Source organism: Delphinus delphis, chromosome 7, assembly GCF_949987515.2.
Source record: "Delphinus delphis chromosome 7, mDelDel1.2, whole genome shotgun sequence".
Lineage (NCBI taxonomy): Eukaryota > Metazoa > Chordata > Mammalia > Artiodactyla > Delphinidae > Delphinus > Delphinus delphis.
Window position 1 is genome coordinate 18,374,167 of NC_082689.1, and position 11,487 is coordinate 18,385,653.

General features: G+C 59.7%; 2 protein-coding genes across 3 annotated transcripts; one reads left to right on the plus strand and one right to left on the minus strand.

Annotated features, from left to right (window-relative positions):
* Positions 1 to 22: 22 nt before the first annotated feature.
* Positions 23 to 6,021, minus strand: TMEM198 (transmembrane protein 198). The gene is made up of 6 exons (XM_060015518.1): positions 5,917 to 6,021; positions 5,579 to 5,798; positions 5,063 to 5,267; positions 2,279 to 2,854; positions 1,083 to 1,285; positions 23 to 728 (listed from the first exon to the last, which is right to left on the minus strand). The coding sequence occupies exons 3-6, from the start codon at positions 5,226 to 5,228 to the stop codon at positions 591 to 593; spliced, it is 1,083 nt and encodes a 360-aa protein (XP_059871501.1). The 5' UTR covers positions 5,229 to 5,267; positions 5,579 to 5,798; positions 5,917 to 6,021; the 3' UTR covers positions 23 to 590.
* A 91-nt stretch (positions 6,022 to 6,112) lies between these two features.
* Positions 6,113 to 11,148, plus strand: CHPF (chondroitin polymerizing factor). 2 transcript variants are annotated; one of them, XM_060016049.1, is made up of 4 exons: positions 6,113 to 6,719; positions 7,773 to 8,346; positions 8,863 to 9,042; positions 9,376 to 11,148. In XM_060016049.1, the coding sequence occupies exons 1-4, from the start codon at positions 6,406 to 6,408 to the stop codon at positions 10,633 to 10,635; spliced, it is 2,328 nt and encodes a 775-aa protein (XP_059872032.1). In that variant the 5' UTR covers positions 6,113 to 6,405; the 3' UTR covers positions 10,636 to 11,148. The 2 variants fall into 2 exon arrangements, with proteins under 2 accessions (XP_059872032.1, XP_059872031.1); XM_060016048.1 differs by lacking the exon at positions 8,863 to 9,042 and having other exon boundaries at positions 6,278 to 6,719.
* The last annotated feature ends 339 nt before the right edge of the window (positions 11,149 to 11,487 follow it).

Consider the following 11,487-nt stretch of genomic DNA (forward strand, 5'->3'; position numbering starts at 1 on the left):
GCAGCACCCGCCCACCCCCATTCCCTGCCACTGCCCTCAGGCTGGTGGCTTGCAGAGGACAGGGGACCAGGGTGAGGGCTGCTGCAGTTTGCCCCATGGACAAAGACAAGAAGTCTTAGATGAGTCTGGCTGAGAGGTGGAGGCGATGGGGGAGGAAGGTAGACCTCCTCCACTTAGACATGCAGGAGAGTAGCCCATGGGACCCCAGGAGTGGGAGAGGAGGCAGGGCCACCCTCGGAGAAGCCCTACCAGTCAGAAATCTAAGGCAGGGGTCCCAGTGTCCTCTCCAAGCCCACCCCTCCACGCACGCACACACAGGCGACACACTCACAACCCTGAGCACACCCCAGCGGGGCTCACACTCGCGTCCCTCAGGAGCCCCTCGGGAGCTTGGGAGGAGGCTCTCCCCTCAGGCCAGGCAGCCTGAGATAGGTCCTCCCTTCTGGCAGCCAGGCCATCCCTCTCCGGGGTGGGGAAGGAGACAGCCAAAGGCCACAGGGCCAGGTGGGCTGAGTCATGGCCCAGCGGGCCTCCCCAAGCTGGCAGAGCTGGTGACCGATGAGTGTAGGCGGGCAGGAGCAGAGAGACTGCTATACCCGCATGGGGGGCCCAGAGCAGGCCGTCAGCGGTCCCCGGGACCCGTACTCATAGTCCGCATCTGTGGGCGAGGCCATGAAGGAGCTCAGCGAGCTCCCTGTCTGCCGGTCCCGGAAGCTCTGGATGTAGCTCTGTGGGAGAGTAAACACAGGTGTGAGAGTGCCGCTGCAGACCCCTGCCCTGAAAGCCACCCAGGCAGACATGCTCAGCCTGCACTGTCACGAGCCTGAGACGTGTCATGGTCTGCTGTCGGCCTAGGACCTCACCACACCCAGAGTCCACAGCACTGAGATGCTGCCCCCTACTATACCTCATTAAAACTCACGCTCAGGACACCTCTCCCCAACCCATCAGGCTCCCAGTACAGGGGTTCCGATGGGTGGACAAGTGCTAGGCCTTCTAGACAGTGACCAGCCCCTGGGGAAGGCCCAGTCCTGCTTGGACAGAGTCTACAACACTCCCTTCTCCCCACTCGGGGTGCTCACCGGGGAGAGGATGTCTCCGTTGAAGCGTTTGATGGGCACTGGCCTGCGCCGATAAGCAGGGTCAGGGGGCCCAGGCCTTGGAGGAGCCCGGGGGCCTCTAGCGGGAGGCCTTGGGGGTCTCTTCTTGCGCCGCTTCTCCTTGCGCTCTTCCTGCTGCCGAATCCTCATCAGCTGCACACGACGGCGCTGCCGGCTGATGACCACTGTGAAGGGGTGGGCAGAGCAGGGTCTCAGAGGCCCACGTGCCTCATCTCGCCCAAGCCTCCCTGTCCCTTCTAACCTGAGGGCTCCAGGCTCCCAGATTCCCCTCATCCGAAACCTCCCCTCCTTTACTTTCCTGGTGTCCCACCTCCCAGATGGGACTTCCCACAGTTCTTTTCTTCCAAAGGTCTTCATGGAAGATTCCTAGACTCTAGGTGCCTGCTTCCCAGCTGCTACCCCTCTCCCAGTCTGGAGCCATAGGTGACTCACCTAGACCAGCCATCATCATCTCTCGACTGGACAACTAAGCTGCCTCCTCCATGGTTCCCCTTCTGTGCTTGCCTTCCCTGATGCTTTCTACACTCAGCAGCCAGAATGAGCATCCCAAATGCTAAATTAGATTATATCCTCCCTCCTTTAAACCTCCAGTGGCATCTCACCACCCATCTAATGAAATCCAGAGTCCTCATCACGGCCCACGGCACCCACACAATCGGCATCCCTCACCCACCACTCCCGCCCGACTTCCTCAACAGGCCAAGCTCATTCCCCTCGCCCTTGCTATTCCCTCTTCTCGAGCTCTTTGCATGGCTGGCCCCTTATCCTTCAGGTCTCTGCTTAAATGTCACCTCTTCCAAGTGACCTTCCTTGGCCACCCTGTCTGTATTTCACATTACTCTGCACGTCTCTTTCATAGCACTCCACACAATGGGAATTATCTTGTTAACTTGCGTGTCTAGTGTCTGTCTCCCCCAGTGCCTGGAATGGGCTTGGCGCAGAGCTGCTGCTCCATCTGTTGTTGTGGCAGGAATGGTGGCACTGAAGCTCCCGTCCCGGCACTGAAGCTCCCAGAGCCAGAGCCGGTCAGCTCTCTAACTCAGCTGAGGCCTTCCGCTGCTGGTGTGTACAGCTCCTTCCCCCATGCACCGTCGCTCAGACCCACCCCCCTCAAGCACCCATTTCTCTCACACCCACCCTGGCCTGTGCCTCCTCACCTTCCGTGTGGGAGTCCCGCTCGGCGGTCACCCGCCACTGCACCAGAACGCCCATCAGGCTGAGCAGGGGCCAAAGTGCCAGCAGGGCCCAGCTCCGCCAGCAGAGGGGGGGCACGGGGGCGGCCCGCAGACGCTCCACTGCGTAGCGCCCCAGCAGCAGCAGCTCGGCAAAGTAGTCGGCAGCCGTGGCGATGAGCGCGGCACCCGTCACGGCGGTGGCCAGGGTGGTGAGCGGGCGGGGCCAGCGCAGCGTGAGCAGGGCGCAGAGCAGGCCGCCCCCCAGCAGCAGCCCCAGGGGGCCCCAAACAGAGCCTGGCTGGTAGTAGGGCGCGGAGCCCAGTAGGGCGGCGGCGGCGAGCAGTAGGCCGAGCAGCAGCCCTACCAGGAAGAGGCCCACGCTGCGCACCAGCATGGCCACCAGCCCGCAGAGCAGCCCGATGCCCAGCGCGATGCCTGCACTCGCCCCGGCACTCAGCTGCGTCTCCAGCACCCGCTCTCGGTAGCACAGCAGGAAGATGACCACCGAGCCAAACAGCAACCCAGTGAGGAAGAGTACTGCCTTGAAGCAGCGGTAACCTGGAAGCGAACAGCGGCTAGTGAGAGACCAAAATGAGGTCACTGGGTTGGAGGTAGGAGGTCAGAGGGGTCAAGGACAAGGAATCCCAGGGGAACCAGAGGCAGGACAGTAAGATCAGAGAACTGGGGGTCATTGGGGTCCTGAGGGCGGCAGTGAAGGGACCACTGGGGTCAAGGAAGATCAGAGAAACAGGTCATCGGGAGTCACTGGGAAAACAGACAGTCATTGAGATGAGTGTTGGATTTTTGAGATAGAAATAGATCACTGGAGTCAAGAGTGACTCAGTAATAGGGTCATTGGGGTCTTTGGGATCATAGAGGTCAGAGAGAGAGGCCACTGGGGTCACAGTGGATCAGCAGTAGAGTCACTGGGCTCCTTAGAGAGAGATTGTTCAGAGCCATGAGGTATTTGGAAGTCAGAAAGAACTTGAGAGGTGAGGTCACACGGGTTCAGAAAGATGGGGTCTTTTCAGGTCAGGGGAATTGACAGATGTGGAATCACTGAGAGTATGAAACGGTTTCTGAGCGAGGGTAATATTGAAGCCAGAGAAATGGAATCACTGAAATCGTGGTGGGGGCAAACAGACAATGGGGTCATAGGGATTCCCCTATGTTAGGAGTAATAGAGGGAGTCAGAGGGATGGAAGGTAATGAGATAGCTGGGGGGTAATTAGGGGTCACTGGGCCTTACAAGGAGTCATAGGGGGTCAGAGAGGATTATCGGGGGAAATAGTGGTTGTGGTGTTTCAGAAAAATGGAGGTTATAGGGCCATTAGGCCCATTAAGGGTACCTGGAAGTGTGAGGGACTTGTAGATCCTGGAAAGCTGAGAAGATGGAAGTCAGAGATGGGGGTCAAAGGGTCAGGGAGAGCCAAAGAGAAAGGTCATAATGAGAAGAGTCCGTTCTAAGAATGAGGGGAAGCATTGGAGTCCAGGAGGTTCTGGGGTTGGAAAGAGGAGTAGGGCATGCACAAGGGCTCAAAGAGTCCAAGAGCCCGAGAATGGGAGCCTCCAAGAAGGGTAGGTTGTCAGGGAAGCCCAGGAGAGGGAATGGCAGGCTGCACTGAGCAACTGTGGAGGGAGTGGGTAGGAATAGTGGAGGGGGCGAGGTGACACAGACTCCTTGGAGACCCAGAATGTGTCCTGAACCCTTAGAGGGGCTCTTCCCCCTGCCCACTCTGCAGTTGTTTGGTCCAGAGTCTGGGGGTGGAAGTGGAGGGACCATCTGGCTCCCATCCCTGCCTACTATCCAGCCATTCTAGGGGGAGATGTAAAGGCTGCCGAGCACAAGTCCTGCCCCACTTCTGCTCAACCTGGAACGCAGACCTCCAAGCCTCCTTTTCACTTCATCCAGTCACCTATAATGCCCTGCCTGGAGGCGTTCCTTGGATGCCCAGCCCATAAAGCTCTCTTTTACCTGAAGTTCTGTACCTCTTGCTGTAGAGTCACTGGGCACTTACTCCACTAGACCATCTGGCACCTTGGTGCAAATTATAAAAGAGTTGTGCCTTCCTCTAGGCAAAACAGCCTTGTGCCGAGGTCTAGAGTTTGGCAAGTAGAGCATGGGCTGGATTTCAGCCCCCAGTTGCCTTTCCAAGTGAACTCCCTTGTGCGTCCTGGACACACAGCAGCCCCAATTACTGGAGGCTGACTCGTACACACATCTCCATGTGTGTGACTCTGATATGTATCATTTAGCTTCCTCTAATATGTATCACAGATGTGAATGTTCCAGAAGTCTCTTCTTCATCAGACAATATGCCCTGTGGTAAGGGACCATGTTAACTCACCCTCCTAAACGTTTTCAATGCCTACCTAGCACAGTGACCTAAACACATCTTCACCACAATAGCTATTATTTATTGAGTGCTTACTAATTCTCACAGCGCCCCCGCCCCCCGTGTGAGACAAATATCTTTGTTCCCACTGTTCAGATGAGAAAACTGAGGCTTAGAAAGTTCAATGTGCCCAAGGCATCATAATTAGTAAAGTGCAGAACCCAGTTCAAATTCAAGCATGCCTAATTCAAAACCCTGTGTTCTCTAGGATCTACAGTCTAAATTATCTACAAACGTGTGGGATGAAAAAAAGAGAAACGAAACATAGTTCATGGTAGTGCTAAAGTTCTAAAGAAGGTTTGGGGTGCCTCAGGAAAATAACTTGAGGAAACGGTGGGGGGCCCGAGTGAGGAATGAGATGGGGTCTCACCGAAGAAGCAGTAGACGACTCCAAACAGACAGCACATGATGCAGACGAGGGCTGGCAGTGCCTGGTACCTGCGCTCCAGGGGCTGTTCGCAGGGTGCACCCCAGAAGGCATCATCTGGCTCGGGGGGCAGCAGCTGGAACCGAAGTGTCGCCGCAGTGCCCGGCATAGTGCTGGGAACAGTAGGGAGTCACCCTCCCACGTCAGCCTGACAGAGAGGAAGTTGGGGTCAAGGAGGAGTCCTGGGTCTCCACCAGGATGAGGGTGAGAGTAGGAGTGGAGAACTAGGGAAGGACACAGTGGACAAAGGAGTGGTGCACACATCACACAGCTCTGGAAGCATCCCTGAAGTAAGGGACAAAAGACAAAGGGGGGAAAGTGCCTGGCTAGAGGGAGCTGGGATGAAGAAGTTAAAAGGGGGACGGGGTTGAGGGGAGATGAGGGCAGTGTGCTGCCGGTGAGGAGGCAGCCAGGAGACTGGTCTGTGGGCGGCTAAATCTGGGATTGTCCAAGATCTACCTGGGCTGGAGGCGACCTGAGCTTCTGAGCGAAGGAGGCTCTCCGGCCGGGGTTGCCGGGCGCCAGAGGCTCCAGCTGACTGGTGTCCGGTAAAAGTCCGCGGTGAGGAGAAGGGGGCTGCTGAGCCGGACGGACCGGTCCCTGCGCGGCGGCGACGCCGCTCCGCCTCCGACACCGGCTGGCACTCCAGTCCCGCGACGTCCGGGCACTTAGGCTGGGCCTGGGGAAGGTAAAGGAGCAGGAGCAGGGGCTCGGGCTGCCCCAGAGCCGCGGCCCCATGCCCTGAGCCCGCCCGCGGCCTTTGGTGCTGATGGACAGCTCCGGCCTCTGCTCCTTACGTCACTCAGGGCGCACCATCCAGGCAGGGGCGGGCTGCTTCTGACGTCACACAGGACGCACCAACCACGCCGGGGGGAGGTAGGGGACTCCGCCCCCGACGTCTGCCTCTCCCGCACTGAGGAGGGGGCACTTCCGGGGGTCCTTCCCCTTTAACCTCCCCCTTCTCCTCCCTCTCCGGTAGCCGGAGCCCGAGACCCCACCCCGGGGGCGGGGCCCTCCCAGTGACACGTCGGACAGCGGCGGCCTCGGCTGAGGCTCCCGCGCCCAGCGCCGGGACCCGCGCGGTACCGAGCGGCGGCTGGAGGGCGATCGGAACGAGGCGCAGGAGATTCGGCTCGGGCCGCGGGCTCTGCTCGGCGGGGAGGGAGGGGGCCCGCCCGCTTGGCTCGGGCCCTCCGGATCCGCCCCCTCCCCGGTCCCGCCCCCTCGAAGCCTCCTCTTGCTGCTCTGGGGCTGCTCCAGGGCCGGGGGCCCGCGGTCCGGGCGCCATGCGGGCATCGCTGCTGTTGTCGGTGCTGCGGCCCGCAGGGCCCGTGGCCGTGGGCATCTCCCTGGGCTTCACTCTGAGCCTGCTCAGCGTCACCTGGGTGGAGGAGCCTTGTGGCCCAGGGCCGCCCCAACCCGGAGATTCTGAGCTGCCGCCGCGCGGCAACACCAACGCGGCGCGCCGGCCCAACTCGGTGCAGCCCGGAGCGGAGCGCGAGAGGCCCGGGGCCGGTGCAGGCGCCGGGGAGAACTGGGAACCGCGTGTCTTGCCCTACCACCCCGCACAGCCTGGCCAGGCCGCCAAAAAGGCCGTCAGGTAGGGATCAAACTCGCCAGCCCCACCCGCTGGGAACCGGCTGGGACGGACGCGCAGTGGAGGCCGCCAGGGGCTGGGTCAGGCCCCGGAAGGAAGGGTCTGACCGGCCAGGAAGTCGTTGGGCCCCGATAATTTCCGACGGCCCTGCTTCCCAGGGAGGTTTGGAGCCCATCTGAGGCCTCTCTGGGCCCCATCCAGGCCCGGGCAGAACTTGCCCGCCTCTGCCCTAAACCTGCTTGACCCCATGGACCGCCCCCCCCCAAAGGTCCTCATAGCTCCCTGGCTCAGTATTAGGTTTAGAGAAATGACTAGTATATAGAGTGGGTGCATAGAGAGAGGGAAAGAGAAAAGAGAGAAGTAGGATTACCTGTATCTCTTGTTCCTGGGTGGGCACCTGGCGGGGGGGGGGGGGGCGGAGGTTTGTGGGAAAAGGGTGATGTACCCATTCCATTAATGCCTCTGTGCCTATGAGTTGAAATAATTTCTCCGAAGTAACACCAAGTTCAAATTCCAGTTCTGCAACTTACCTTCTGTGTTACGGAAGGTAAGTTACTGGAACCCCTGACCCCCCCAAACACATTCACTACATCTCTATGCCGTTTATTCTGTTACATCATTTATGTGATGTATTTGTGGTATAATGGCATATTATTTAGAAATTAGTGTATACATGATGTGTAGAGCACCTATATGCCAAGCATTTGGCTACGTGCTTTAAAGAGATACAATCAGCCCCATTTTACAGATGAGGCTACCCAAGACTCGGATGGGTTTAATAACTTGCTCAAGGACTCAACCACTAAGTAATGAAACAGGGAATCAGACCCCAAATATATCTCTCATATCTGCATGGATAATGCCATCTCCCAAAAGCACTATGGTAAGGCCAGTATTTCATTTAAATACTCGTGATCCCTGGGGGAGGGTTGTTATTCTATCATAAATGAAACAGGCCCAAAGAGGACATGACCTGCCGGAACCTGTGTATGCTGCCCTCTACCTGCCCTGTTGTCTTTTTAGTAACCTTGTGCCATCTTCTTCCCCCACCCCCAGGACCCGCTACATCAGCACAGAGCTGGGCATCAGGCAGAGGCTGCTCGTGGCGGTGCTGACCTCACAGGCCACGTTGCCCACACTGGGCGTGGCTGTGAACCGCACGCTGGGGCACCGGCTAGAGCGTGTGGTGTTCCTGACAGGCTCGCGGGGCCGCCGGGCACCATCGGGGATGGCCGTGGTGACGCTAGGCGAGGAGCGGCCCATCGGGCACCTGCACCTGGCACTGCGCCACCTTCTGGAGCAGCACGGCAACGACTTTGACTGGTTCTTCCTAGTGCCCGATGCCACCTACACGGAGGCGCACGGACTGGCTCGCCTGGCTGGCCACCTCAGCCTGGCAGCCGCTGCCCACCTCTATCTGGGCCGGCCCCAGGACTTCATCAGTGGAGAGCCCGCCCCAGGCCGCTACTGCCACGGTGGCTTTGGGGTGCTGCTGTCACGCACGCTGCTGCAGCAGCTGCGCCCCCACCTGGAAGCCTGCCGCAACGACATCGTCAGTGCGCACCCGGATGAGTGGCTGGGCCGCTGCATCCTCGATGCCACCGGGGTGGGCTGCACTGGCGGCCACGAGGTAGGAAGATAAGCCACCCCACTGGTGCCTCTTGTCTGGGCGTGTGCACTTCTCCCTGAGAGGCAGAGGGGGTGGTTGGAGATATGGGCCTGGGTTTCCATGCAGTTCTGTCATCTTCTATCCCTGTGACCTTGGGTAAATTACTGAATCTCCTGAACCTCGGTTTCCTCATCCGTACCAATGGAAATAATTTTTTCTCAGGGTTGTTATAAGGATTAGAAAAAATAAGGGAGGCTTGCACACAGTAGGTGTTCGGTGTTGGCCGTTATTATTTTATTTGAGCCCCTGGACAGCTCTGAGATAGGATGCATGCCCGTTTCACAGATGAGCTAGCAGAGGCTTGCTCAAGGTCACACAAGCTCACAACTGGTCACGGTAGACTGAAGCCCACAGAATTCTGACCCCAAGTCCACAACAGGTCATAGGATAGAGGGATGAGACACAAACTATGGGGTGGGGTGGGGTCGGGGGGGGCGACTGTCCCCTCATGTTTCCCACTTCCCTTCCTCTCCCCAGGGAGTCCATTATAGCTACCTGGAGCTGAGCCCTGGGGAGCCCGTGCAGGAGGGGGACCCTCGTTTCCGCAGTGCCCTGACAGCTCACCCTGTCCGTGACCCTGTACACATGTACCAGCTGCACAAGGCTTTTGCCCGAGCTGAACTGGAACGCACATACCAGGAGATCCAGGAGTTACAGGTATGGTCTAGGCTGGAGGTGGGGGGGGTGAGGGCATCCCGAGAGGTCTCAGAGATCCCAGGGAAATACAAAATTAGCACAAGAATCACAGAACAAACCTGCTTCCCAGTCCCTGTCTGCTTCTACCTTTTCTCTGGAGCCTCTCCAGAGACCCCCATTTAACTCTTAGGCTGCCTCCATCTGGGGAAAGAATAAGGGGGGGCCCTGGGTGGGCAGAGGTTGGCAAGGGACTGGGAACCTGTCCTGAGTGGCACCTTCTGCCTGCCCAGCCCCCCAGCTGTGTGCTGGCCCCTGTGGTCTATGCCTCGCTCATGGCCTGTTCCTCCAACCCAGTGGGAGATCCAGAACACCAGCCGTCTGGCAGCGGATGGGGAGTGGGCAGCCACCTGGCCCGTGGGCATTCCAGCACCGTCCCGCCCGGCCTCCCGCTTTGAGGTGCTGCGCTGGGACTATTTCACAGAACAGCATGCTTTCTCCTGCGCTGATGGCTCGCCCCGCTGCCCACTGCGTGGGGCTGACCAGGCTGATGTGGCCAACGTTCTGGGGGCAGCCCTGGAGGAGCTCAACCGCCGGTACCACCCGGCCCTGCGGCTCCAGAAGCAGCAGCTGGTTAATGGCTACCGACGCTTCGATCCTGCCCGGGGTATGGAGTACACGCTGGACTTGCAGCTGGAGGCATTGACCCCGCAGGGTGGCCGCCGGCCCCTCACCCGCCGAGTGCAGCTGCTACGGCCACTGAGTCGCGTGGAGATCTTGCCCGTGCCCTATGTCACCGAGGCCTCGCGTCTCACCGTGTTACTGCCACTGGCTGCAGCCGAGTGTGACCTGGCCCCTGGCTTCCTGGAGGCCTTCGCCGTGGCCGCACTGGAGCCTGGCGATTCTGCAGCAACCCTGACCCTGCTGCTACTGTATGAGCCACGACAGGCACAGCGGGCGGCCCACGCCGATGTCTTTGCACCTGTCAAGGCCCGTGTGGCAGAGCTGGAGCGGCGTTTCCCCGGTGCCCGGGTGCCCTGGCTCAGCGTGCAGACAGCCACACCCTCACCGCTGCGCCTCATGGATCTGCTCTCCAAGAAGCACCCACTGGACACGCTGTTCCTGCTGGCCGGGCCAGACACGGTGCTCACCCCCGACTTCCTGAACCGCTGCCGCATGCATGCCATCTCTGGCTGGCAAGCCTTCTTTCCCATGCACTTCCAGGCCTTCCACCCGGCCGTGGCCCCACCCCAGGGCCCGGGACCCCCTGAATTAGGCCGAGACACAGGCCGCTTTGATCGCCAGGCGGCCAATGAGGCCTGCTTCTACAACTCCGACTACGTGGCGGCCCGAGCGCGGCTGGCGGCGGCCTCGGAACAGGAGGAGGAGCTGCTGGAGAGCCTGGATGTGTATGAGCTGTTCCTGCGCTTCTCCAGCCTGCACGTGCTGCGGGCGGTGGAGCCCGCGCTGCTGCAGCGCTATCGGGCCCAGACGTGCAGCGCGCGGCTTAGCGAGGACCTGTACCACCGCTGCCGCCAGAGTGCGCTCGAGGGCCTCGGCTCCCGCACCCAGCTGGCCATGCTGCTGTTCGAGCAGGAGCAGGGCAACAGCACCTGACCCCGCCCTGCGCCCCTGAACCCTGGCAAGGCGGTGCCCCGCCCCGCTCTTCCCCAGCCACCCGGAGCCACCTGCCAGCCTCGCAGGACAGGGCTGGCCGCAGCCTCAGACCCCAGGGCAGCCCGCTGGCCCCCTCTCTCTGGCTTGGGGGACCCTTGGGCTTAGAGCAAGCCCTGGAAGAGGTACCCTTGGAGCCACCCCTTTCTGCCCCAAACCCGGTCTCCCTGCCCTCTTGACGCTGCTGATTCAGGCTGTGGCCTCCGAGTATTTATGCAGTGCAATCTGCCTGACGCCAGCCCCACCTCCTAGGGTCCCCTGGGGGGCTGGGCTGTAGATGAGTTGTTGGAGAAGCGGGGGAGCTGAGAGAGAAGGGGCGGTGTCTCCCAACTTCTCTCCTCTGCAGTCCTGATGAAGCTCCCTGCCTTTAATAAACTGGCTGAGTGTGGACTAATGGTTCTTTTTTTTTTTTTTTTAATATTTATTTATTTGGCTGCACTGGGCCTTAGTTGCAGCACATGGTATCTTCATTGTGGCATGCGGGACTTTAGTCGTAGCGTGCGGGCTCTTTTAGTTGTGGCATGTGGGATCTGGTTCCCTGAACAGGCATCGAACCCAGGCCCCCTGCGTTGGGAGCACAGAATGTTAACCACTGGACCACCAGGAAGTCCCGGCTAGTGATTCCTGAGTTTTTGTAAGGCAGGCATGGGGACAGGGAGGGCTTTGAGGACGGAGGCTCCTTGTCCGGGCTGGGGCCTGCATTTCCTTTTCCCAGGGACCAAGTCATGCATATGCCCAGCCCCGCCCCAGCTCCCAGCTTAGTCACATATACACACGGAGAATTCTTTATGCCTC

What these genes read in the sequence shown, in the direction of transcription:
- CHPF (XM_060016049.1), top strand. Translation starts at nt 6,406, where the DNA reads ATGCGGGCATCGCTGCTGTTGTCGGTGCTGCGGCCCGCAGGGCCCGTG. An exon ending in GCTGCACTGGCGGCCACGAG is followed by an intron (nt 8,347 to 8,862) that starts GTAGGAAGATAA and finishes TCCTCTCCCCAG; the next exon opens with GGAGTCCATTATAGCTACCT. An exon ending in AGGAGATCCAGGAGTTACAG is followed by an intron (nt 9,043 to 9,375) that starts GTATGGTCTAGG and finishes CCTCCAACCCAG; the next exon opens with TGGGAGATCCAGAACACCAG.
- TMEM198 (XM_060015518.1), bottom strand. Translation starts at nt 5,228, where the DNA reads ATGCCGGGCACTGCGGCGACACTTCGGTTCCAGCTGCTGCCCCCCGAG. An exon ending in AGTCGTCTACTGCTTCTTCG is followed by an intron (nt 2,855 to 5,062) that starts GTGAGACCCCAT and finishes GTTCGCTTCCAG; the next exon opens with GTTACCGCTGCTTCAAGGCA. An exon ending in GCGGGACTCCCACACGGAAG is followed by an intron (nt 1,286 to 2,278) that starts GTGAGGAGGCAC and finishes ACCCCTTCACAG; the next exon opens with TGGTCATCAGCCGGCAGCGC.